Genomic DNA, 25,463 nt, shown 5'->3' on the forward strand with positions numbered 1-25,463 from the left:
AATTCAATTTGACACAAAACTCGTAAGAAAACAGTTCTGCAACATTGCAATGTTAATGAATATTAATAAATCAGTAAGTATAATGCATAATTATTTAGTAACCAATGTATATTAACCAGTTAATTAACCTTATTTTGGATATTCCTCTAATAAGCAAGTTTCTTAACCTCTCTAAGCCTAGGTTTCCTTATCTGTAAAATAGTAAAGGTAATAATGGAAGCTATCTAAGAGTTGTTGGGAGGATTAAATGGGATGATGCACTACAAATACAGCCTGGCTATAGTGAACACGCTTTTCAGACAATTAGTAACTGCTATTACTGACAGTTTCTAAAACCCGTATTTTTGGCATATGCAACACTCAAAGGAGGAAAATGAGCAGGGAGTTAGCACTACTTAGTTCTGGATCATTTTACTAACATTTAAATCCCCTCCGAGGGCCGCCAGAGCGCCGCGCACACTTCGGAGGGATCCCTTCTGCCGGACGCGGGTTGGGGAGAGTTGTAGGCGGGGCCTGAAAAGGCGCAGCCCTCTCCCCGCCGAGTGGGTCACGTGGTCGTGCCGCCCAGGCGGACCCCCCTGCCCTCCCCGCAGACCTGAGTCCCCACGGCGGGCGGAGGGACGCAAGCCGCGCGCACGAGCTGCTACCCAAAAGCTCTCGGGCTCTAACCGCACGCGCTCCCGCGGCCGCCGGGGGTGCTGGGACGCCCACGGCGACGGTGTCGCAAAAGCGTCGCGAAGGCGGCCGTCCGCCCTTGGCGGCTCCCAGCCACCTGTATAAGAGCTTGCCGGGGTTTGAAAACAAGCATGGAGATGACCGCCGTTCTCCGGGGCTTTGGACGCTCGCGGGAGAAGCGGCTCGTCGGTACCGCAGGGTGCTGAGCTCTCGCTGCCGGCGTCCCCGCAGCGCGGCCGCAGGGCCATGCTGGCTTCGCGCGTGGCGCGCGGCTCCTGGGGGGCCCTGCGCGGCGCCGCCTGGGCGCCGGGGGCGCGGCCGGGCGAGGGGAGCGCCCTCCGGGCCCTGCTGCCGTCCGCGCCCGGCTGTCTGCGCTGCCTGGCGGAGCGCTGGTGGCTGCGCCCGGCCGCGCTCGGCCTGCGGTGGCCCGGGCCCTTCCCGCGGGGCCACTGCTCCGGCTCGGAGAAGGCGAACCCCGGGCCCGCGGTCGGAGGGGGCGCCGCCGCGGAGGCCCGGGGCGGCCGCTGGGGTCCGGCGAGCGCCGCCAGCCTGGTACGTCCCGGAGAGGAGGGCCAGCGCCCCGATGGTGGGAGTCGCGGGCCCTGCTGGGGTCAGTCCTGGGCGCGAACACAAGCTCTGGCCGCCGGTTCCGGCGCTGCCTTTTCAGAACTTTTAAACCGTTCCCTGGAGCGAAGTTACGGGCAGGGTTTTCGTTTGGGATGAAGTTGGGAGGTCCCAGCAGGGTCCCCGTCGGTCCAGTTAGAATCCCCTCCCCCCTCCTACACGCGCCGGTGGCCGAACCGGCCTCTGGATGTTGCATTGATAAAAATAGCCTGCACTTGTCTTATGAAAAGCCTGTTTTTCATTTTCTGAAGGGAATCCCCGATGTTTAGGGCAAGTCTGTGAATCATCAGAAAGGTATACGGTACTTTTTGTTGGCTTGTGCAGGTTTGGTTAGCTATTACTTGACCCCTGGCAACCTTACGTGTTATAAGAGGAAGGATAATTAAATCATTGAAATCGTAATTAAACTATCCTGTAACTGCTGACTGCAGGAAAAGAGTAAAATGTCGAGGTAACGGAGGGAAATATTTGTCTACGTACCTGTTGAACTGCTGCCCAAGGAGAAGACAGCAGAGCGTGAATGTGGGCGAGCTTTTGATGTCATGTTAGCAAGATTCATGCAATTATTACATCTTCATTGTTATGTCTTCAGTGGGCTCCTGTGCTGCTTTCTTCTGTTGTGCAGCATGGGTTGAGGTGGCCACATCCTGGCGGCTCCACAAATTGCTCAAGCATGTCAGGGTTTGAATTCTGGCTGCTTTGAGGTTGCCATATGCTGGCTGAAGTCCTTCCCAGAACGACAATAGTTGGTCGAGTATGCCACAGGTTATCTGGTTGGGTGATCTGAGATTAGCGCTCTTATTTTTAAGTTAGAAACTTAACAAATTTAATGATTAGAAATTAGGGAGGCACTCTTTAGATTGAAATCGTTTGTAGGAGTTTGAAAGGAACCCCTTTCACTGTCCCAGCAACCTTCAATCTGGTTTATTCACCAAATGGCTGTGTGCAACTTTGTCTTGAATTTTGTCCCCGTGGATATCTCTGAGATGAATGTTGGGCCTCTTTATTCTGACCTTCTGCTTTGCTGCTCCTTTTCTCAATCAGGAACTTTCTCCCCTCCCCCCCCCCCATGAGTTGCTGTAACATGGAATCGGTGTTTGACTTAATTCTATACCACAATATGGTCAACATACTTACTTTTTTCTCTGGACTCTGAAACTCTGACTTTTGAACTTGAATTTGGAATATGTTCCAAGAATGTTTCTATTTAATTATGTAATGTGGTTTACTTTCAAAGAAAGGTCCCTGAGTAGAGGTTTGTATTGCTTCTTGTTTGGTGATTATTTCCTGGAGAATCTCCAGTTTTTCTGTAGCTTTCAATAACTGTATTTTGCCACCTGACCCCAGTATCCCCACTGTCCCTCCAAGCTGAGGTGAACATTTCTTGTGGGGTTCTGTTTAAAAACACAAACTTAGTATCTTTAGGGAACTCTCTTTTTTTAAAGGATTGTTGTGTTCAGGCAAATTGGTTACCGTGAAGAAAGAGGTTAACCAGGGTTAGTCTGGTGAGGAGATAGTCCTATGGGTGGAATTGGCACCTATCCCTTAGTGGAGAATAATCCAGGCTTTAGGTAAAGACATTTTCTTGTATTATTTCTGTACCCGTTGTGCAGGGTGTCTTAGCTCTGCTAGACTGAGGCTTTTTAAAAAGTTGAAATAACCTCTCATGAAACAGATTATGTTTGGCAAGGAAGTAATGTTCTTCAGAGAAGCTGCCAAGAAGCCCTTTTGTTAGTGCCAACTTCAAACAGCTTGGCTCCAAATGAAGTTTCAAGGAATCTTAAAGCCTCCCACAGTGGAGCTGTGAAAGCTCTTTTGGTTTCTACTTTGAGATCTTAACATTTCCATGGCTATTTTGTACAGATTTACAAAATTTCTCGATTTCCTAAGGGTCTCGATCCCTATTCCTAATACCATTTTCTTGCAGCAATTTGCCAATTCAGTAGTAATGTTATGAAATTGAATGTTTTTTTTCTCTTCATTTGCATTGCCACACACTGTGTATAGCATTTAGTATTCTTTTGATGGATATATGTAGAGGAGTGAGGCAGGTTATTTGCAGTAAACATTTTTAAGCCAAAATGCCTGGGGTTAATAATGTGGCTTTTTTCTGACTTTTTAGACTATCTACTTGAAGTGTAAGATCTTGAAGTTTAATTTTTAAAAGCAGTGTTTTAAGTTTTGAATTCTAATGAAATCTGATAAAGACTTGATTTATATAATAGACAATATATGTTTGTTCCTTCCTTCTTTAGGAAGAAAACCTATATATAGTAGACACTGCTACTATATGGGTACATGATACATCTGCGTCAGCTGTGTTACTTGACGGTTTTAGAGTGATATCTGTAAAAGGAACAGAATAGATTTGAAAACTCAATTTAAAGTACTAAATTTAAAGTTTATACATCTTTTAACCCTTAGGTTGATAAAGTAGTTGTCTTGGTTATTAATAAGTATAATAAGTATATGGTTATTTAAATATGTATAATAAGTATATGGTTATTTAAATATGAATTTATAGTATTTAATTTAGATTTTGTTGTCTTTGTGTTTCAGTATGAAAATCCATGGACAATCCCAAATATGTTGTCAATGACGAGAATTGGCTTGGCCCCAGTTTTGGGCTATTTGATTATTGAAGAAGATTTTAATATTGCGCTAGGAGTTTTTGCTTTAGCTGGATTAACTGATTTGGTAAGTTGTAAAGGTACTCCCTCTGTTTTGCTCTCCTTTGAAATCCCAGGGTTTTTACTGCACTGAATGAAATAGCACAGCCTCAGTTGGCTTTTCTTTAGAAGGAAATCCTCAAGATTAATTTCACCTGGTATTTTATGCAAGACCATCTCTGTGGGACTCTAATTCCTTATATGATCTAAGGAAGGTAATAGTAGAGGTTGTAGGAAGGCATAGGAGAGGGAGCTTTTTACTTTGGTTTTTAACTTCTTCATCAAAGAAAAACCCTTAGAAAGTCTCAAAGAACCAAGTACTTGCGTTAGGCATAGAAATAAAGGAGAGAGGCTATGAGACCATTTTTCTATTTATTGTGATAGGAATACTCAGATCTTCAACAACAGTTGGCTTTACTGGTGGAGAGGGGACCAGTGGGCCCGTTGTCGTAATCAGGGAGCTTGTAGAGCCCGGAGCTCTGCTCAGGTTTATGCTGGTGGGAGGCCATAGGCACCCCACAGATTTGATCCTTGATCCCTGTTTCACACCCTGCTGACCACCCAGCAGAAGACCCTGCCCTGGGTGGGCATTAGGCCTCTTTCTTTCTTCTACTCCCCCAGCAGATGGACAAAAGAGAGAAGAGCTCCTTGATACTACTGTGTCATTTGGCGGGGGCATTATTTGGGCTATCTCAAATTAGAACTTGGAAAATAATTTTATAACAGAAGGTTACATTATGTGTTAAATTGGCTTTCGTGAACTGACAGCCATCACCATATATGACATTATTTGTGTTTATCACCTACCTTGTTTCATAAGGAATTTGAAATGGCTCATAAAACTACATGTCCTATAAAAATACAGTTGAGGGAAGTGGAGAAAAGTTAGAGGAAAAATTTTAAATGAGGGCAAAGTTAGCATGTAGAAATAGATAAAATAAATTGTACGTGGCTGGTCTAGACGTCTACCCTCTGAGCACCCAAACGGGCAGTAATGATTTGGTCCTCTTTAAACTGACTTATGTTTGAAAAGCTTTACTTTTAATTAATAAGTGAGAATAAAGCAAAACTAATTTTCTGTTAATAGAAGTTGTATAGCATCTTTCTTTGTAACATCAGCTGTTCTCTTTGAGGTTCATAGAAACAAAATTCCACCTGCCCAGGAGTACTGGCGAGCAGTATGGAATTAGCTGAAGATTTTTCAGGATAAGTAGGGAGGGCATTTGCATTGTTATATGGCATTTCCAAATATGCATCAAAATAGTCTCTCAAAATAGCTGCCACCTCTGTTTTTCCAGAGTTTAGTTCCTGTTCGTCACAACATCTCCTCATTGTCACAATCTCTTACACCTGCTTTTATTTCTGAAGTTGGAAGCCCGGCACTCATTAGCATAGTCTCCAAGTCTGTCCAAGGATATTATACTGATAATGGAATTTTTGGTTTTTGTAACACACAAGATGTTTTTCCGTTACTGGATTTGATTTTATTTTCATTCGCAGTTTTTGTTGTTGTTGTTTTTTTTGTTAGCTTCCACATGAGATTGCAATATTCATTGAATGGCAGAGGCCTCGTTTACGTTTTTCTAAATATATAAGGCAGTGAGTGTGGAAACCTAAGCTAACTGGCATATTTCACATTTATTTCATGGAGGTTTTGATGCCTCTGGAATGGCAGATGACTGGACTCAAGGAAGGTTTAAGCAGGGGAATGACAAGGTCTAATTTATGTTGTGTGTGGGAAATGGGTTATTGGCAGGTGAGAGGGGAAGCAGAGAAGCTGTTGAGGGGGCTCACAGTGATCTTAGGGTGGGGAGGTGGTAGTTTGGAGTTGGAGAGAAGTGAATGGGTTTGAGATCTATTTTGAAGATAGAGTTAATATGTTGAATTGGATAAGGGGTGAGAAAAAAGACAAGTATGACTGGTAGGCTGTTACTTTTATTCTTTTCAACAAGGAGGTACATGGAGGTTAGCATTTTCTGTGATTAGCAATACTTAGGGTAGGACAGGGTTTGTGGAAAAATGCCAAGAACTATTATTATGCACATCCGCATAGAGGTATCAACTAGCAGATGAATACAGATAGTAGTTTGGAGTTGGAAGCAGTCATGGTTAGAGATAGATTTGAGAGTTATCAGCATATACTTAGATGGTCAGGTCTGGCGAAGTCATCTAGGCTGTGATAAAAACGAAGGGATCAGAGAAGTGAACAATGAGCAGTGGAGAAGGGACCAGTAAAGGACAAGGAGCTAGGAATGGCTACTGAGAAAGGAAGAAAATTAGGCAGTAAGGTGTCACAGAAGTTAAGTGAAAAGAAAGTGCTTCAGTTTGTGTTGGTGTTAATGTCAAGTCAGCTAAAAATGAAGAATTCATTGGTGACTTTTAGGACCGCTAGACGGTAGGGACAGTCAGCGGGTTGGTGAGCAAATGTGAGGTGGTAATGATATTGGTAATGATATTAGTGGTAATGATAGATATTGCTTTGAGGAAGTTTTGTTTTATAGGGGAATAGAGAAATAGGGTTAAGGAAGAAGGAAGTTTTAAAGATACATACAGAGTGTGCCCTAAAAATGTATACACATTTTAAGGAAAACTATTAAAATTATAAGACTTGATAAATACCGATAACAAAAGATGAATACAAGTCACGTTTGACTTCTGCAATGACAAGAGGTGCTGAAAGTGGTTACCATCAGAGTCCAGACACTTCTGATTACTGCGAACTACTGCTTGAGCAATGTTGATCAAAGTGTACACTTGTATACATTTTTTTGGCACTCCGGGTATATATACTGGGGGAAATTTTGTTGTTAATTAATTAATGAAAAGAGGGGGTGGAAAGGAAGAGATTGATGACGCAGAGGGAGTGGGGAAAGATAGGGGGAATTCAGAAGGTAAGAGGGCCTGGGATCAGGGACAGCAGGGAGAACGAATGGCTGCCGATAGGTGGTAGATTGCAGGTGGGAATATGAGGGGCTCACAATCTGTTTTTACTTTTCAAGGAAATTATAGACATGGTCATGAGCTAGAGGGAAAGGCTTTGGGAGGGATGGAGTCAGTTTGAGGTAAGAGCAGGCAGGGTGAAAAGAGAAGGTAAATACAGCAGATGTGGGGTTGCCAGACACCGTTGAGTGCCCACAGAAGATTTGTGGTCATGAATTGGAAGTGAAATCAATCAGCCCATTTATGTGTTTTTCTTGATCAGCTGCTTAGGTGCAAACCTCGCTGGAGTATATGGATACTTGTGTTTAAGCGGAGTTGAAAGAGAGTAGAGTAGGGTCTTATAGGTGTTTGCAGAGCAGTGATGATGACTTGGGAATCTAAGGTAGATAGAGGAACAGTGAGGATGAGAGAGTGATGACCATGAAAAAATGGGAGGTTAAGTTCCCTAAGATGAAGAACAACTGAAAGCTGGATCTTCCAAGGCCCTAACTCCTAGTTCTAGGCACTTTCTGGTAGACAGTGTTACATCGAGTTTACTTAAAAATAAAATAGATTCTTTCTGTTGTAGTAATAGCTAGTAATGGCTTTTTTGGAGGATTTACTAAGTGTTGAGTGCTGATCAAGTATTAATCACATTATATGCTGAAGACAGCCAACCCTTTGAGGTAGGTAATACCATCCCTGTTTTACAGATGAGGAAACTGAGGGTTAGAGAGGCCAAATAATCTGCCCAAGGTCACACAGTAAGTGGGAGAGCCAGGAAAGTTATGTTCTGCAGCAAAGAGCAAGTTCTTAACCATTGTCCTGTGCTACTGCTGTCTCCTCTGACTCTTTGGAATACTTGAGATATGGAGGACTTATTTCTCCTATGAGATGTACCTGTTAAATTATGTCTAAATTAATTTAATCTTTTCCTTTGGAAATAGGATGACAGAATTAAACATTTGTTTGAAGCTTAAAGTAAAATAAAATGACTAAAATCCAGGTAGGAACTTGGAAAACCTAAAAATATCTGTCTTGTTTAATGGGGATGGGCGATTCTTGGTTTCAGTCCATTTTGTGGTGCCAAAATAGGCCTAGAGATCTGGATTTTTTTTGTAGTAAGATTTTGAATATTCAAATGTTGGCAAGTAATTTATATTTTTAAAAGCTCTGGGCGGGTCATACAAAACCAGCCTGCAAGCCCTATTTGGCCCTCTGGCAACCATGTATGACCTTATTCTTGCAAACAAATTAAATATAATTTAATTTATATTAAGTATAATTTGCTTTACAAATTAAATATAATTTGTTTGCAAGAATAGTGATTAAGTGATTTTCATTCCAAAATGTTAGGTAGAGGGTTGAGTTTTTTATTCAAATACAGGTCATGCAAATGCAGCCAGATGTGGAATTAGCAGGGCACTAAACAACAACAACAAAAGAAGTTGAAAATAATAACAGTTAAAACTTGGGGAGTCATCATATTACATAAAAGTATGTAGGAGTGAAAGAGTCTCACAGTTAAGGGATCGTCCTTTTAAGGAGAAGCAGCAGTTTGGACTGCAGTGAAAAGTCAGCCCAGGGCTTAAGAAAGGGGCCTCCTAGTCCCTGGTCTGTCAGTCATGCCTTCTGTGAGTTTTATTTGCGTTTTTATATCTGTGTCTGCGTTCATCCCACAAAGGGGCATTGTGAAAACATTGAGAAATATCAGAAGCCCTTGGGAAAGAAAAATACTATTATTTTCAGACCAGTTGGTAATTTAAAAGCTAAACGTATAGTATACCAGGGAAAGAATGAGAAGGTTTGCTGGTAAGAAACAGAAGAGATTTTATTTACATTTTATGAAAGTATAGTTGTTATTCTGTATCTCTTCAAGATATCTGCTCTGTACCTATTATGACATTTATTTAAAAAAAAAAACTTCTATTTTCAGTTGGATGGATTTATTGCTCGAAACTGGGCCAGTCAAAAATCAGCTTTGGGAAGTGCTCTTGATCCACTTGCTGATAAAATACTTATCAGTATCTTATACGTTAGCTTGACCTATGCAGATCTTATTCCAGGTAAGAACGCCGTCATGCGTGCTTTTTAATAGCACTGGGAAGAATGATGTGAGCTGAGGATTTCTCTTTCTGTTCCAAAAATATATTTTTCAACTTTAAACTGTTTTGCCTAATTTTAAACTATTGAACTGTTTGGCTTGTCAAGCTATTTGCTTTACTTTAGCATTTATATCTTGGTTATACTTGTAGAATCTGTTGTTTTCTTAGTAAGATTGTTTATAATTAGAATTTCACAGTGCCAATTCATATGATTCAATTCAATTCTAGAATGTTTTGAAACTTACATGTTTTTAGTGCCTAGCTTTTTGAAAGCAATTTAATGTTATCCTAAGTACAATTTAATCATAAATGAGAGCCCTGAAACCCAGATGTCTAAAATTTCACAGTATTATTACTTAGACACTGTTATGCAATTTCAAATCATGCATATAGTTTGTACATTATATGAATACTCTTTCTAACAGTTTTATGATCTTTTGCTTTGTATGTTGCATGTACTTTCCTCGTTCATTTTTCTACTTCAGATGTATTTCTTAGTTTTTCACCCTCCTTCAGATTAAACTGTTTTTGTTCCAAGTGTTAAAAATAGAATCCGAGAATAAAGAAGCTGTCATATGGCTTTTAAATAGCATGTATTATTGGCATTCGATAGGAAGCAATGTGGTAGTGTTTCAGTGTAGTACAGTCTCCTCAACACAGACATTCTTTTTCTCTTCTGCCTTTAGGCATTTAAATTCCCATACCAAATTAAATGAATTGGATTTATGTTTATATTTATGTGCTTTTTTGAAAGTCAGAATTGTTGCATGTATATGATTGGGGGTGTGGAAGGGACAGGAGTAGTCTCATTCTAGTTAACATAAATAATTTGTAGTAAAAAAGAATCTAAGGAGCATTCTGTTGACATTCAAAATTCAAATGATCTTGTGTATTTTGTGCCTCCCATTTTTCAGTTACTTTGTATTTTTTTACATCATTTTACAAAGATTAGCCAGGTATTTCCCTGTTAAACATACCATTGTTTCCAGGTTTGGGTATTATGGATAATGTCGTTGTGAGATTTGCCTAAATTATTGGTGTAGGTTGTTTTCCAAGCTAAGACTTTCCTTCACTGTCATTCCGGAAATGTCCATTTTTTCTCTTCTGTGTTGAATCTGTTTTTCCAGGCTGCCATGGCTTCCTTGTTAAGGTGCTCCTTTTGGCGGAGGGCAACCATCAGTTGTTTCCTGTGCAAGGATGCAGTGTGGCAGCCAAATTCTTAACATCTCTAAATTGTCTTTCTTCTGGAGACATTTAAAATGTTTGTTGTTCTATTCTCCATACTTGACTGCGATCTGAACTGGGCATAATTTTCAATTGCAGGTTATTTTCACACTGACTTTTGAAGACCCTGCTCTGTAGACTCACAGAGTCCATGCTGCTGTTGAGAAGTCTCATGCAATTCTGATAACCTTTTCCTTTATATATGATTCTGTTTTGTATTGGAAAGCTTTTAAGATTCATTTTTTTACATTTTTCTAGTCGATGTTTTTTAAAACATTATCTCTCTTTAACAATTATTGAACTGCTTTTGTGGGTACCAAATTATTCCAGCACTTTTTATTGAAAAGTGTATACTTTCCCCAGACTTACTTCAGTGTCCATATATACATATATGGGTTCATTTCTGGATTGTCTAGGTTTTCCCCTATTGATTTTCTATCTTTGTACCAGTACCATTTTTAATTATTATTACTTTGCTAAAAGTATTGATATCTGATAGAGCAAGTCCTTCCACCTTTGGTATTCTTACCTTTTCCATTTATGTGTAAATTTTAGAATCAGCTTTTCAAGTTCCCCAGAAAATTCTTTGGGAATTTTAATTGGGATTGTATTGAATTTATAGATATATCTGGAAGAATTGATATCTTTACAATATTGAGTTTTCTGGTCTACAAACATTCTCAGTCTAGTCCTACACAACTAGACTGAGAAACAACAGCTTGCACTGTAGTGGGGTGGGGACGCGGAAGAAAAGGGGGGAAAAAACCCTACAGGAAATTTCATATGTATGTAATACATTCCTTTCGAGATTGGGAATTAAGACACAGGCGCCACTCCTATTCAACATTGTACTGTGCAATACAGTAAGGGAGGTAAAAGGACTGGAAAAGAATGCACTGTCATCGATAATACACAATACATAATTGAGGATACAGGAAATCTAAGGACTTTATGTTTATATTAGAATAAGACTTTAGCGAGTTTTACCAGACACAAAAATCAACATTAGAAGTAGAGCTGGTTTTCATCTATCAGTAAGCAGTTATTACAAAGTGAAATATAAAAGAGCTACCATTTATAAAAGCATCAAGAACTACTAAGTACCTAAGAATAAATCTAAGAAAAAATTGTTTATTACCTCTCTAGAGAAAATTAATTTTGTTTGACATTTTTAAAAGACCTAAACAGGGCAGATATATTATGTTTGTAGAAAAATGAAGGAAAAATCAAAATATTTTCAGAGCTACAAAAACAGGAATCTATCACCAGTAGATGAGGATTAAAAGAATTTCTAAAGATATTTAGACTTTAAGCAAAAGAAAAATAATTAACGATGGAAGGTCTGAAATACATCAAACAATATAAACCAAAAAAGAGAAGTAAATATAAAGGTAAACCTTAACAAACACTGATTTTATAAACAGTATCATGTGGGTTTAAGAGATATATAAAATCAAAGTATAACAACAATAACCTAAGTTGAGAAAGAGTTCCAAATGGAGTTCATTGTAAGGCCCTTCCAGTGCCCTGAAAAACAAAAGTTTATTTGAGGTCTTAAAGGATTTGAATCTAAAAGACAAAGATTCAGTTAGCAACCCAAACTGCACTCTAAAAAGAGCAAAGAAAGGTAGGGTTTATAAAGGCAACACCACAAAATGTAATTCCTTTATGCAAATGAAGGATTCTGCATAGGTTAACAGAGATTGGTTAGTTCTAATATGCAAATAAGGGAGGCAAAAACTAGAAGGAAAGAAGTCAAGTCCATGTTTGTCCAGGTAGCAGTTGTTATTCCAGGATGTTTATAGCTTGGCCTTGAGCTGAGTTTAGCAACAGGTATAGCAACTTAATTAGTGGCTCGGACAACTGAGGCACAAGGTGTGTATGGGCCACACTTCCCTAATAGCCTCCCATCTGTATTTTTGACTCTAGGCAATGTTTATGTCATTTTTTTCCCTTATCATCACCATGCTCTGGCAGCAACCTCATACATCTTGTGTTTGCCACATCTCGATGGCATCATTTTCTCTTGTGTTTGATTTAATCTTGTGTTGTTCTGTACAGTGTCATGCTGTAGAAGCTTGTAGCCTAGGCACAATAGGCTGTATCATACAGCCTAGGTGTGGAGTGGGCTATACCATCTAGGTTTGTGTAAGTCCACTCGAGGACGTTTGCACAACGGTATCGCCTAATGACACTGTTTTCAGAATGTAGCCCTATCATTAGGTGGTGCATGACTGTATGTATGTATATTTTTAAGAGGTTTTTTTGGTTTGTTTTGGGTTTTTTTACCTCTCTGTTGTATCTGTTTATTTCAAGTTCCATTTCTTTTTTGGTTTTGATCTCTCTCTTATGATGGAGACTACTGAAATATCTGGTGATCCTTGGCTGCTTGCTTATATTTTAATGAGACATTAAATATTAATAGAGCTCTCTCTGGGCATTGGTGGAATTTGTTGGGTGGTATGCTTCCCTCTAGGGTGAGCAGGCAAGACCCAGGCATAGCTCTGAATTCTCAGTACTTTTAGGTCTATTCTGTAGGTAAGAGCAATGTTTTGGGAGCTAAACCGTGGGAGGAAACTTGAGGTGTCTCAGTGTTCAGTATGTTGACCTTCACTTAATCCCACTGTATCCCAGTGAGCCCTATGTACAGAGATTAACATAAAGAAAAAGAGTTGGCAGACTTTTTCTGTAAAGAACCAAATAGTAAATATTTAAGGCTTTGTGGGCCATGTGGTCTTTGTTACAACTATTTAACTCTAGTATTGTGGTGTGAAAACAGCCATAAAAAATACATAAGTGAATGAATGTGGCATTATTCCAATCAAACTTCGCTTATGGATGCTAGAAATTGAATTTCATATGATTTTCATGTATCATGAAATAGTACTCTTTGGGGATTTTCCCCCAACCTGACAACCACTCCTAGCTGCAGGGAACCACAGAGACCTACCAGAATGATACTAGGGGGGTTCGGGGGCCAGGGATCCAGGTACTCTCCTGTGGACTTCCTGGTGTGAGACGGCCTGCTTCTCATGAGAGTCCTATGTGAAGGACTAAGTTTCAGCTCTTCCCACGCTGGTAAGATAGTTAGTTAGACTGATAACCTTAATGAAAACTTTGAAATTGGTCTCCTCTACTCATTCTTTTTGTGACTTTGTATTCTTTCATCCCTTTACTGTCCTTTTAGACGGGTTTGAGAGAGACCGGGAGAGAGGCAGGCATGTGTACAGTCTCATATTCTTACTTTTATACTGCTTTTTTCTAAAAGTTCATGCACCTTGATTAGAATAGCCTTGCTTTTTCAAGAGTAAGACGTTTGCTTTCTTCCTCAGCTAGGATAATAAATAATTCTGTTTTTTTTTTTTTTCTTTTTCTCTGGAAGGGGGAGAGAAAGATGAAAAATTCTTTGATTTGTTAGGTTTATAACAGTGTATAGGATGTCAGTCCAAGTTAATTTTTACTTACTCATGTGCATTTGTTTTGTCACATTTACCATATCGTATTTTCCTGGTTTATAATATAGCAAATTCTTATTGCTGGTTTAAATCAATTTCTAAATTCTGTAAAATGTATTATTTTCAATGCAATAACCCGTGATACTGATAATGACCACTTTTAATGTATGAAGGTGAGTTGATGTTATTATTTCCCTTTAATACCCATAAAATTTGCCCGAGGTGTATGTCCTTGTCACAGACATTAACTATATTTCAGACAGAGGTAGCAAGTCGGGAGGAAGACCTCGGAGCAATCCCTTGCAGAGTTTACACCCTCCTGCCCGCACTAACATACTATGGTACTCTGATAGGGAAAATGAGAACGCCTGTAGCCCTGGAAGCAAAGGGAAGGGAAGGCTGGGGGAGAAAGCAGGAGCACTTAGAAGATCCGACAGCCAGGGAACTGGATAAAAGTGCCCAGAGCAGCAAAGCAAGAGCCTGTATATATACAGTCAGTTGCAGGAGCCTTAGAGATCACCTGGTGCCGCAGGGTTCCAGCCCGGCATGCATCCAGTCCCCCAGGGGGCTTTAATCTGGGCTTTAATGAAGCTCTAACCAGGTGATTCTATGATGGGAAGTCAGTTTGGGGAACCTTTGATTTTGTTAACAGCCCTTTCCACCACCAGACTGTTAGAGATGGTAAACTGAGTCTGGATATGCTAATTGCTAGTCACACTGCTGGATTGGAGCCTCATGTACTGTCCTGAACATAGACTATGAATTCCATAGACCTAAGTTCCATACCTGGCTGTACTCCTTACTTGTGGGTGACCTTGGTCAGGTTATATAATCCGCCTGAGGCTTGTTTTCCATATTGGGGACAAAATGGGGATAATGATGGTCCCTATATCGTGGAGTTGATATGTAGATTGAATGACTTGTATGTATGAAATGACTAAAACAATGCCAGATGCTCAATAAGTGGTAGTTTTGGTAGTAAATAGAACTAGAATCCAAGTCTTTGCAGTGGATTGAATCGTCTCATTTCCTCTGGTGCAGAAACCTCTTATTTAGGATTAAGCCATATTCTTTTTTTTCTGGTGGTGATGAAATACATGAACAGGCGTTTATTTTCTTCTAAAGTTACGGTTAGGAGATTTACTATATATAATTTGCATGAGTTTGCTGCATTTTAAAATCTGATTGTTGTTAGATTTTATCAGCTAGTAATTGCTATAGAAAAGTTTGGTTTACAGGCACAAAAATGCTTTTAAAAATCATGGGTGTCTGGCTTCTTTTGTTATTTGGCTCATATGGCTGTGTCTTCTGTGTGTTCCAGATGCCAACTTGAGTGGATTAGCATTTTCTCTTTGGGATAGTCTTGTCATCCAGGACTAGGGCGAGGATCAACATATCATGGCTGTGATCAGCAGAGGTTAAATTTTAAGTCTGTAATTAGTGATTTTTCTCAAGTGGCAGAATCATTAGAATGTCAAACTAGAGAATATAGCCTCAAAAATAATTCACAAAAGAGCTGTTTGAAAGTACAGCATTTCCCCGAAAATAAGACCTAGCTGGACAATCAGCTTTAATCCGTCTTTTGGAGCAAAAATTAATATAAGACCCGGTATTCTATTCTATTCTGTTCTGTTCTATATTATATTATACTATACTATGTTATTATACCTGGTCTTATATAAGACCGGGTATTGTATTGTATTGTATTATATTAGACCGGGTCTTATATAACATAAGACTGGGTCTCATATTAATTTTTGCTCCAAAAGACACATTAGAGCTGATTGTCTGGCTAGGTCTTATTTTCGGGAAAACAGGGTATTATGGAAGGGATGTGCATGATCCAAAAAATATTTTGAACTGAGTTTTAGCTTCAGGAGTTTTTTCCCTTTTAAAAAATTTTTTTTTCTTATAAAAATGATACATGTTCATGGTTAAAAGTTTCTTTAGTGCAGAAGGGTATAAAGTGAAACAGGTCCTTGCCCTCTCATCCAACAGAGGAGTAAGTAGGGATTCCTTGGGTATCCATCTAAAATATCCTTCTGCTGGCTCTGGGATCATGCTGTGGAGTCTTAAAAATGATGTGAAAACTATTGACAAGTTGAATTCATGTTTCATTAGAATTCATTGAATGAATGGGGCTGGGAAAAAATAGCAATTGCCTGGGTAGGACCTGGCTAGACAAGAATACAAATATTTTATTTCTCCAAAAGTGGTACATATAGCACATTTTATTATTCATAAAATAGTCTAGAATGCAGAAATAAGCAAAGGTCCTGAGACACCAGAATGGTTTGAGTCCCAGCATCCTTTCCAACTCCTTTACCATCTCATCCCGTGTAATTGCAATGAGCGAGGATCGTATTTATCTTTCTTCCAAACTCACAAAGCTGAGAAATAACAAAGGCGATAGTGGGGCTGAGCAGAGCTGACACACTGTAGCTTAAAAACGGGGACAAGAGAAAGGAAAACAAAAAAGAGGCCCGGAAGATTAACATTCTGAAAGGCAGAGATAGATTTTAAAAGCCATTGTCTGTCCTTCACTTGTTTTGAGGGCCGGTTAAAGAATATGAAAAGTCAGTGATTCACTGTAAGGACTGTAAACCGTCAATAGGTGTTATTACAGAATTTTTACTTATAAGAAATACCAGTTATGGTAAGGCTGAATGAGGCTTCATTGTATGTGTAATGTCTTAGTAATTTTTAAAATCCCAATCAAAATTATTTTATATTTGATTTTCAGTTCCACTTACTTATATGATAATTTCAAGAGATGTCATGTTGATTGCTGCTGTTTTTTATGTCAGATATCGAACTCTTCCAACACCGGTGAGTTTGTTACCAAAAAATATTCTTTTACTATTAGTTATTACCTAAGGCAAAAAAGGAGCACTTACATGCTGAGTTTCACTTTGTGGGAATAATTTATGGCTATTTTTTGATCCATGTACAAGAAGTTTTAAAAACACACTTTATCATCTTGCTATGGTAGTTGTTCAGTTAACACATAAATAATGAGTTTTTTAAAAGTATGTTTTTGTTTTTAGTCAAAATCTTTTCAATTGATAGCACATAAAACCCAGACCAGCTAGCCCCACTCCTAGCAACAAGCTCTATTAAGAGCTTTTGCATAACCACACCTCCCGTGCTATCTAATTTAGACTCTACTGTGAATTATCTAGATCAGGGGTGTCCAAACTTTTTTCAACGTTTTTACCAAGGGCCATATGCGGTAAAATACACAAACAGCCGGGCCACTCACTCAAGGTGAAGTACGTATTGCCTCACCTGGTTTATTTCAGTAAACTAAATATATTTTTGGAATTTGCTGTGGGCCAATTAACAATGGATTGCAGACTGCAGTTGGCCCGCGGGCCGCAGTTTGGACACCCCTGATCTAGACAGACTGGTTTTTAAAAAATCACAGTTGTATGAACATGGAATGGATTGTATATTTGTTCTACAAATATTTGAGCACATAAGTATAGCATAATAACGTCATCTTTTGGTTTCCAAGCTGGTGAAAATAATAGTATTGTATTCATTTTGTTTTTTAGTCTAAAAAACATAGTGATAAGGGACATTTATTGAGTTTATTTTGTAAAAAGATGTAGTCAGGCAGACTCTATGATGTTGTGTTGGAATTTTGTAGGAACTGAGAAATTGATAAATTTAAAAAATTTATTTTCAGTAACCCATGTATGATTTGTAAAGAATGTAGATACTGCTCATTTAGGATAACAAAAGAAGGTACAAATAAAGGGCACGTAGAACTAGGCATGTGGTAAGCACTCAGTAACTGTTACCTACATATAATAAAATGTTTGTTTTAAAATTGAACAATAAATTGAATAAACTTTATCTTTTTTGTCCTCTGCCAGCGAACACTTTCTAAGTATTTCAATCCTTGCTATGCCACTGCTAGGTTAAAGCCCACTTTCATAAGCAAGGTAAGAGACACACAACGTCCTTTAAGTTATTCCCTGTGAATTTTTATTACGTTGAATATAAACCTCAGTCTGGAGCAGCTGAAAATGAGACAAATTTAAATGCACTGACTAAAGGGGATAGGGTGGGTCATTACCCAGTTCTTTTCTCCTGCAAGCTCTTTGGATCTTTAATGTATGCGTTGTGTTTTGTGATGGTGGTCTGAGAATGTAAGCCTTTGAATGAGGTGATGGGGCCGCCATTTAGGGAAGGTGGAAGGAATGGGAAGTAACTGCATTTTGATTAAAACACGACAGATCATGATGGTGCCATTATGGTTTCACTGCACCCCTCCTTCTGGTGAAAACACCATATAATAAATAAGTGCCTTTTGTTTTCAAGATTGATTGTTACATGCAAGGGATATCAGACAGTATTATTTACTAATAAATAATTGCTGCTCTTAGTTGTCCATCCTATTTTCCGAGACCTCTGTAGGGCAATAACTCTATGCCAGTCTTGGCACATAGAGCTTCTTAAGGCACACTGCTTTTTCAACTGTGTAGCCTTAGAAAGTTTGCTCTAATCATTCTTCTGCACCATCCCCTGTGGCAGAGGTTTAACAGGTTAGGGATGCTGATCATCTTTGGGACAGAGGGGTGATGACTTTTATACCACAGATTTCCTGGCATGGACTTTTACCTACATTTATGGGGTTGGGTTATTTTGTTTGTTTTGTTTTGTTTTTTGGATTCAACTTCCCAATTGTCAAGTGCAGCAATTTGAGTGTAGTACTACATTGAAAGTGGGTTCAAGAAGTGCAGGGACAGATGCCTCAAACCCTTGGTCTTGCAAGAAGTTCTGCATACAATTTTTATTATTTCTTTTTAAAACTAAGTGGAATCCTTGTAATTTGGCTGCAGAATGGTGGGATAGAACATAGGTGCTTCTCTGGGCACATCACCCACTGATTCATACTTCACACACTTCCCCACAACACTTCTCCTGACGAGTAGAGGGAGTCTCCAGTGTCTTTCTGGTTCTCTTTTCTTCCTCTTGTCCTCCGTGCTATTTTTTAGAGTCGGGAAACCTACTCATTTCCTTCAGAGAGCCTTTCTCATATTGCTGAATGTATTTCAGTTTTCTAACCTCAGAAGTTTGACATAGGTAGGCAAGTGAAAGCATTGAATGGGGTTCTGGAAAATCTGGGTTCTAGATTTGGATCTGTAACCTGGTATGACTACAAGCAAGTCATTTAACTCCTTACCTGTTAACCTTAGTTATTTGCATATTCACAGACAGAACTGTTTTAATGGGCAACTGAAAAAAAGGCAAAGAACATTGCAACATTATTGAATTGCTATGGAAATTCAAGGTAGTGGTGTTTTCTGACAGTTGTGCTTCTCACTGTAAAGAGCAACTGTGCAGACAGATGGGCCACTTAGTGAAGTTCACTCTTTGGTGTGAATGCCAGCTTCTTTGGCAGGGATATTAGAACATCAGGCATGCCGAGGGTCCGTCGTGTTACACTGTGGTGGACGATGCCTTAGTCTCGTGAGCTGAAAACACGATCTGGTTGGCACTGTTCATTTATGAGTCATTTTCTGTAGGTAAACACAGCAGTCCAGTTAATCTTGGTGGCAGCTTCTTTGGCAGCTCCGGTTTTCAATTATGCTGACAGCGTCTATCTTCAAATATTGTGGTAAGCTAAATTTAGAATCACTCTGCAAGAATTTCAACAAACTGTTTTACTGTGGCAGCCCTAGAATTATTTTGTTCTTACAGTGTTTATTGAGCACCAACTGAGTAAAGCTCTGGGGTATATTTTATGTTTGATACCATTCTTAAGAAGCTTACTATCAACTATGGGATGTAGAAGTTATAGGAACTTTCAAACAAGTTAAAAGGGATGAGAAGTACAAATAGTGTGTTGGGTTTCGGAGGAAAGAAAGAGTTCCAGTTAGGAAGAAGAGGGAAAGCTTCAGGGAGGAAGTAGCATTTGAGCCCTGAGGTGTAGGTGAATTTTCTACAGGGGGAGACTGAGGAGAGCTCATTCAGTTGAAGGACAGACCCTGAGCAAAGTCAGAGGTGTAGGAGGTGGGCAATGGAAAGTGCAGCCAGGCTAGTGAAAGGGGCACAGTGGGAGGGGAACTTGGAGAGAGAAATTTGAATTTTATTTTACTGTGCTTATTTATAGCCTTGAAAGTGTGTCACGTTCAAATTCCCAGAATCCAATGTGTCACACTGGTATTGAAGCACTGTATTTTAGTATGCTTTTAACTCCGTACTTAAAGCCTTCATGCTTGATGCAGTCTGAGCCAGAAAATGGTTGGTTAAGCAGTCAATGAAGCTAAAGAAGCTTTAAAAAATCATACACAAACTAAACATTTTCTAACATATATGTAAGTGTACATTTGTTCTGGTTCATCGTACATCTTCTGATATAGGACCAACATCCTTTCTTTGAATATAGGTCCATCAAGGGGAGCTTTTTTTCCTTGAATAAACTACATCCATAATACAACCTCTCAGATTTTCATTTTCTGCTTCTTTTAAAGTGATATAAGAATTTAAGGCATTTACAAAGCAATTTTGAGTATAGAAACTTTCTAGGTTGTTTCTTTGTTTTGTTTTTTTTACCGTTTTCTCCAGTATTTTAACAATCATATTGCCTGCTTATTTTGACAGTAGTTTTTAGCAACTGGCCTTGTTGTCAAGTTTTTCCAGAGTCTCCACACTAGACCTCAGAAATAGCAACTTTTCCTACTCGTATGTTTCACTGGTTTATGTGTGAATTTATGATATTAAACTGGCACGAACCACCTTAGGATCAAATGAAAGTAGAGTCCTGATGGGCCTGCACCTCACCGGGGGGAGGCAGACGTAGCGGTGCGCTGAAGTGTAGCCAGGGAGCTGCGAGCGTTCAGCGAGCTCTGAGCATCACTGATGTCATTTCACAGCGACTCTGGTTAGTCTGGTAATTCACTTAAGGAAAAATCAATAAAGAAAGGGGAAACTTATTTTAAATGACTCAGAATTTCAGGAAATAGAGTCTAATGCTAATAATAAAGTCTAAGCAGCATGGAGCAGTGGAAAAGGGTGCATGGTGCTAGAGTTGAAGCCAAGCCAGGCTCAGACAAGGTTCTGTGGCCCTGAGCAAGTTCTCGGGGGCTCCGTTTCCTCTAGAAGATGAGGTTGTGAAAGGGAAATGAGAATATAAGACAGAGTAATGTCTGGGTAAAAATGACAGTTGCTAGTATTTTTCCAGGCTCATTAGCTACAGGGTTTGACATTAGTAATTCAAATGAAGTTTTAAAAGTGGTGTATTGATATTCTTTTTAAAAAAATTAGTCTCCGGTACACAAGACAATGTAATAGACATTTACACCCCTCACAAAGTGATAACCCTGCCCCCCCAGTCTACTATGCCTCTGACATCACGTACAGCTGTTATAATTTCACAGGGTAAATCTTGCAGTTAAAAAAAAAAATTACACCACACAGTCTTTTTCACTTTTTTAAGTAACTCTTTTAAATGTATTCTTTATGAGTCTCACAGTTACTGAGTGTTAGACTTGACAACTAAATTTTCTTTCCTTCCGTTAAAGGTGTTTCACAGCTTTCACCACAGCTGCATCCGCGTACAGTTACTACCATTATGGCCGGAAAACTGTTCAGGTGATAAAAGGCAGATGAAGGTCATCCATCATCGCGAGCAAGGAAACGGTATACATCACCGGCATCAGGGCCAGTGGAAATCTACAGGAGTTTCCCTGTTTTGGTGTTCAGCTTGTAAAAGGGCTTGTCAGAACAAACCATGTCATCAAAATTTAAGTAATGTGCATTGAAAATACGTTTGATCATGAGCATATGCAGAATTTCCAGTGTATTTTTAAATGGAAATAAAACTATCATTTAGAATTATTTTTTTTTATCTTAGGTTTCTTAATTAACTTACAAGGAACCAATTATTCCAATTACTGTCAGTCACTTTTTAATTTTTTTTTTTAATAGACCAGAGCATGGAAACTGGAGAATTACCACTTCTGTTTAATAGAATTTAGAATACTCACAAAGCACTAGGGAGTTTCCTGGTTTTAAGTATATATCCTATACAACTCGACTACAGTTGTATGTTTAATTTGATCGATGTATATATTAACAGTTCATATGGTTAATATTTGATCGTTTTAGGATAATGACAATAAAAGTAGCTTAGTTGTGAATGAAATAAACTTGTGAAGAAATGATAAATGCCCTAGGTTTTGCAAATAATAAGATCAAAATAGAAGGTATTGAAGTTCATTTTCGGTAGTCTTCCAACCTCTCAGGTGCCTAATAGTTTTATGTATCAGGATAACAAGTAACAGAGGTAGTTGAACTATGAAAACATATCCATGCGCCTACACCATCCAGGAGGCAGTGATTACATCATGCCTTCCCACTGTATTTCTAACAAAGCAATGTTTGTATAATATTGGAACCTGTACTTATATGTTACTGTAAATAATATGAAACTGTATATTTTTCAAAGGTTTTTTAAAACTTTGGGGAATATCTTTTGTTAAGATGTTAAAAAAATAAAGAAAAAAACTGGGGGAAAAAGTGTACCTTCATTTTGGATTGTTTGTGTAACAATATGGTCCTCTTTTTTTTTGTAAGTTTTCCGATTCATAAAGTCCATTCAGGTATATCACTTGCACTTATATTGGAAAAATAATTGGTTTGTGACCATCTGACTTAATAGTCATTCTCACTATGCTGGCGTGTTTAGGAGAATGGGAGATGCAGGGAGAAGGAAAAGGAAGACCAGGCTGGTACTGGTTGCTTCCTTTTATCAGTGGAGGCCTATTGCTGCCCATTGTCCCAGGTCTGCACACAGCCTGTTGCCATGTTAAGATGGGAAGTTATAAGCAAAATTCCTGCCTCTTGGCGGTATATTTTGATCAGTGTGCCCTTCTGCTGGCCTTCCTTGTTCCCAGAGTAGCAGCCGAGCCACCCTTGGCTTGGGAAACACTGAAGTCTGCAGGTAGGGACACTGCCACTGAACCAAATGGAGGGTGGTGAGAGTTCTGGAAGAGAAGGGCTTCCGGAACCTCCTGTCTAGTTCCCTGGGAAGCAGTGAGGCTGAAGGTAAAAATCTAGACCATCCGAGAGACACACTGAGCACATCTCAGCACTAGCAAAGTCCGCCCACAAAAATAGTATTCAAAAAGCAACTTGAAATGAAATAGCTATGGGAAAGACTCGGATTTTGTGCTTCATTATGCTCATTTATAGTTTAGTGTTGATGCTATTTGGAGTGACTTATGAGTGGGACTCGGTCTCTTTAGAATTAAGGTCTTATCTGGCTCTAGTTAATATACTTTGGCTGCCTCAACCCTTAAAAAAATAGGATCTAAGTTTCCTCAGGTTTGTGGACACTGACTTGTTATAAAACGTAAATCTGAGTTCACAGAACATTGGAATTATATTAGGCATGTTTGAGTGTGTATTCATGCATACAGACTGAAAGGACGGCAGAAATTCATTTTGGTGCCTTCATGTAACAGACACAGTCTTGATAGTGTGCTTAAAAAGGCATTGGGATAATTACGTCTGAAGACTGCTAATGAATCACCATTTCGGATTTTGTTGTGCAAGGTTTTTTTACTTTGCAGTTTTTAATCAGTTGGTAGATATCTTTTAAATCACTTAGTCCATTTCTCTTGGTTACATATGTGATGAATCTGGTGATACACCTTAGAATTTGGGGGAGGTTTTTCAAAACTTTACTATCTAAATATATATACTACAGTTATTTGGGTCAAACTTAAATATGCTGTTTCTGCAGCAGGGCTTTTGTGTTGCAGCACAGTTTGGAAACAAATATATGAGAATCAAACTTGATTTTTTAAAAAATTAATTACAGTAAAAATGCTGTTTTGGGTTTAACTGTGTCTCCCAAAAACATGTTCAAACCCCTGCCTGGTACCTGTAAATGTGACCTTATTTGGAAATAGGGTCTTTGCAGATGTACTCAAGTTAGGTAGGATGAGATCATACTATGAATTTGGTGGCCTTAACCCAATGCTTAAGGTCCTAATAAGAAGAGGGAAACCTGACTTCTAGGTATTTATCTGAAGGAAATGAAATCACTATCTCAGAGGTGTCTGTACCCCCATGTTCATGACAGCATTACAATAGGCAAGACATGGAAACAACCTAAGCGTCTGTCAATGGATGAATGGATAAAGAAGATGTGGTATATGTATATACAATGGAATATTATTCAACCATAAAAAGAAAATCTTGCCCTTTCCAACAACACGGAACTTGATGGCATTATGCTAAGTAAAATAAGTCAGAGAAAGACAAATTCTCTGTGATCTCGTATGTGGAATTAAAAAACAACAACCAATTTATAGAAACAGGTTGGGGGGGGGATTGGTGAAGGCGATCAAAGGGTACAAACTTCCATTTATGAGTAAGTTCTGGGAAATCTAATGATCCCTAGAAGACAGCATGATGACTATAGTTAACAATGCTGTATTGTATACTTGAAAGTTGCTGAGATCTTAGAAGTTCTCATCACACACAAGCATAAAGGTAACTGAGGTGTTCACTAATCTTATTGTAATCATTTCCCAATATATACATGTATCGAATCATCACATTGTACTTCAAACTTAGTGTTACATGTCACATATCTCAAAGCTAGGGGGAAATAATAGAAAAGAGGGAAATTTGGACAGAGACTGTCACGAGACTATAGAGGCATAGAATAGAGTGGCATTGCCAGCAACCACCAGAAGCTAAGAGAGACGCCTGGAACAATTTTCCCTTAGAGTCTCCAAAGGGAACCAACCCCGCTGATAACCTTGATTGCGGATTTCTGGCCTGAACAGTAAGAGAATAAATTTCTATTATAAGGCACCTCGTTTATAGTAATTTCTTGTGGTAGCCACAGGAAACTAAGAAATGCTAATGTAGAAAATTAAAATCTCAAGGTCTCTAAAATGAAGTAATTAAATCAGTAAAATTCTCTGGAGCTTGATTTATTGTTTCAGATTACCTTTAGAATGATGTTCTTTCTACAGAACTATTTTCTGAATGAGAAATAATGCAGTGTCATGATAAAAGAAAACATTAGTCTCAAAACAACATGCATAATAAAGGCATTGTCTTAAACTGTCTGGCATTGTATTTACCAGCATAGGCATTGTTATATTGCACTAAAAAATTAATCCCCAGAATTCTTGTTATTTTTGCTTATGCTGCATCCTCATACGGTGATTGTGTGGGATGTGGGATTGCACGGGAAGTATGTACTTCCTATAGTTTTTTAAGAGCTCAGACAGACAAGTGCCATCACCTATGGCTGCATTTCTTAGACTATGTAGGCTCTTCAATTGCCACAAAGGAGGAAAACAGACTGGAGAATTGCACATAGGCTTGTACTGCTTCAGCCTGGAAATGACATGCATCATTCTTCAATTTCATTGGTCAACACAGTCATGTGGCTCTGCAAGGAGTAATGGGAAATACAGAGGAGTGAATGGACCATTTGGTGAAAAAAAAAAAAAATCTAGAAATATAACTTCCATTGTAATTTTACAAAATCATTTTCCCCCTAAGTTTGTATAAAAGTGAAAAAGGCACATCAGATACAAATCATGAAGGCATTGTTTAAGGCAATTGGGAGCAAAGAAATGCTTTGGCCACTAGCCAGAGCTTTAAGGTTCTCTTTTGCTCATTTCTCTCGGAAAAATAAGCTCCTAAAATGGAGCTCAGTATGCTTTCCCCCCAAAAAAGTTCACAGTTACTTTGTCCACTTAGGTGAAACGCAATAAAAATGGACTTTAAAAAGAACACCTTTTCCTGTG

At 39.0% G+C, this 25,463-nt stretch overlaps 1 protein-coding gene across 1 annotated transcript; it reads left to right on the forward strand.

The window, feature by feature from the left end:
• Positions 1-779: 779 nt before the first annotated feature.
• Positions 780-22,234, forward strand: CRLS1 (cardiolipin synthase 1). Its single transcript, XM_081033235.1, has 7 exons — positions 780-1,227; positions 3,859-3,996; positions 8,824-8,953; positions 16,415-16,500; positions 17,553-17,621; positions 19,209-19,300; positions 21,207-22,234. Exons 1-7 carry the CDS (start codon positions 922-924, stop codon positions 21,292-21,294), a joined length of 909 nt encoding a protein of 302 aa, XP_080889361.1. The 5' UTR covers positions 780-921; the 3' UTR covers positions 21,295-22,234.
• Positions 22,235-25,463: the final 3,229 nt, after the last annotated feature.

This window comes from Rhinolophus hipposideros (genome assembly GCF_964194185.1).
Source record: "Rhinolophus hipposideros genome assembly, chromosome: 22".
Lineage (NCBI taxonomy): Eukaryota > Metazoa > Chordata > Mammalia > Chiroptera > Rhinolophidae > Rhinolophus > Rhinolophus hipposideros.

Coding starts and splice junctions, on each gene's coding strand:
- CRLS1 (XM_081033235.1), top strand. CDS start 922: ATGCTGGCTTCGCGCGTGGCGCGCGGCTCCTGGGGGGCCCTGCGCGGC. Junction 8,954..16,414: donor CTATGCAGATCTTATTCCAG/GTAAGAACGCCG, acceptor TTTGATTTTCAG/TTCCACTTACTTATATGATA. Junction 19,301..21,206: donor GTCTATCTTCAAATATTGTG/GTAAGCTAAATT, acceptor CTTCCGTTAAAG/GTGTTTCACAGCTTTCACCA.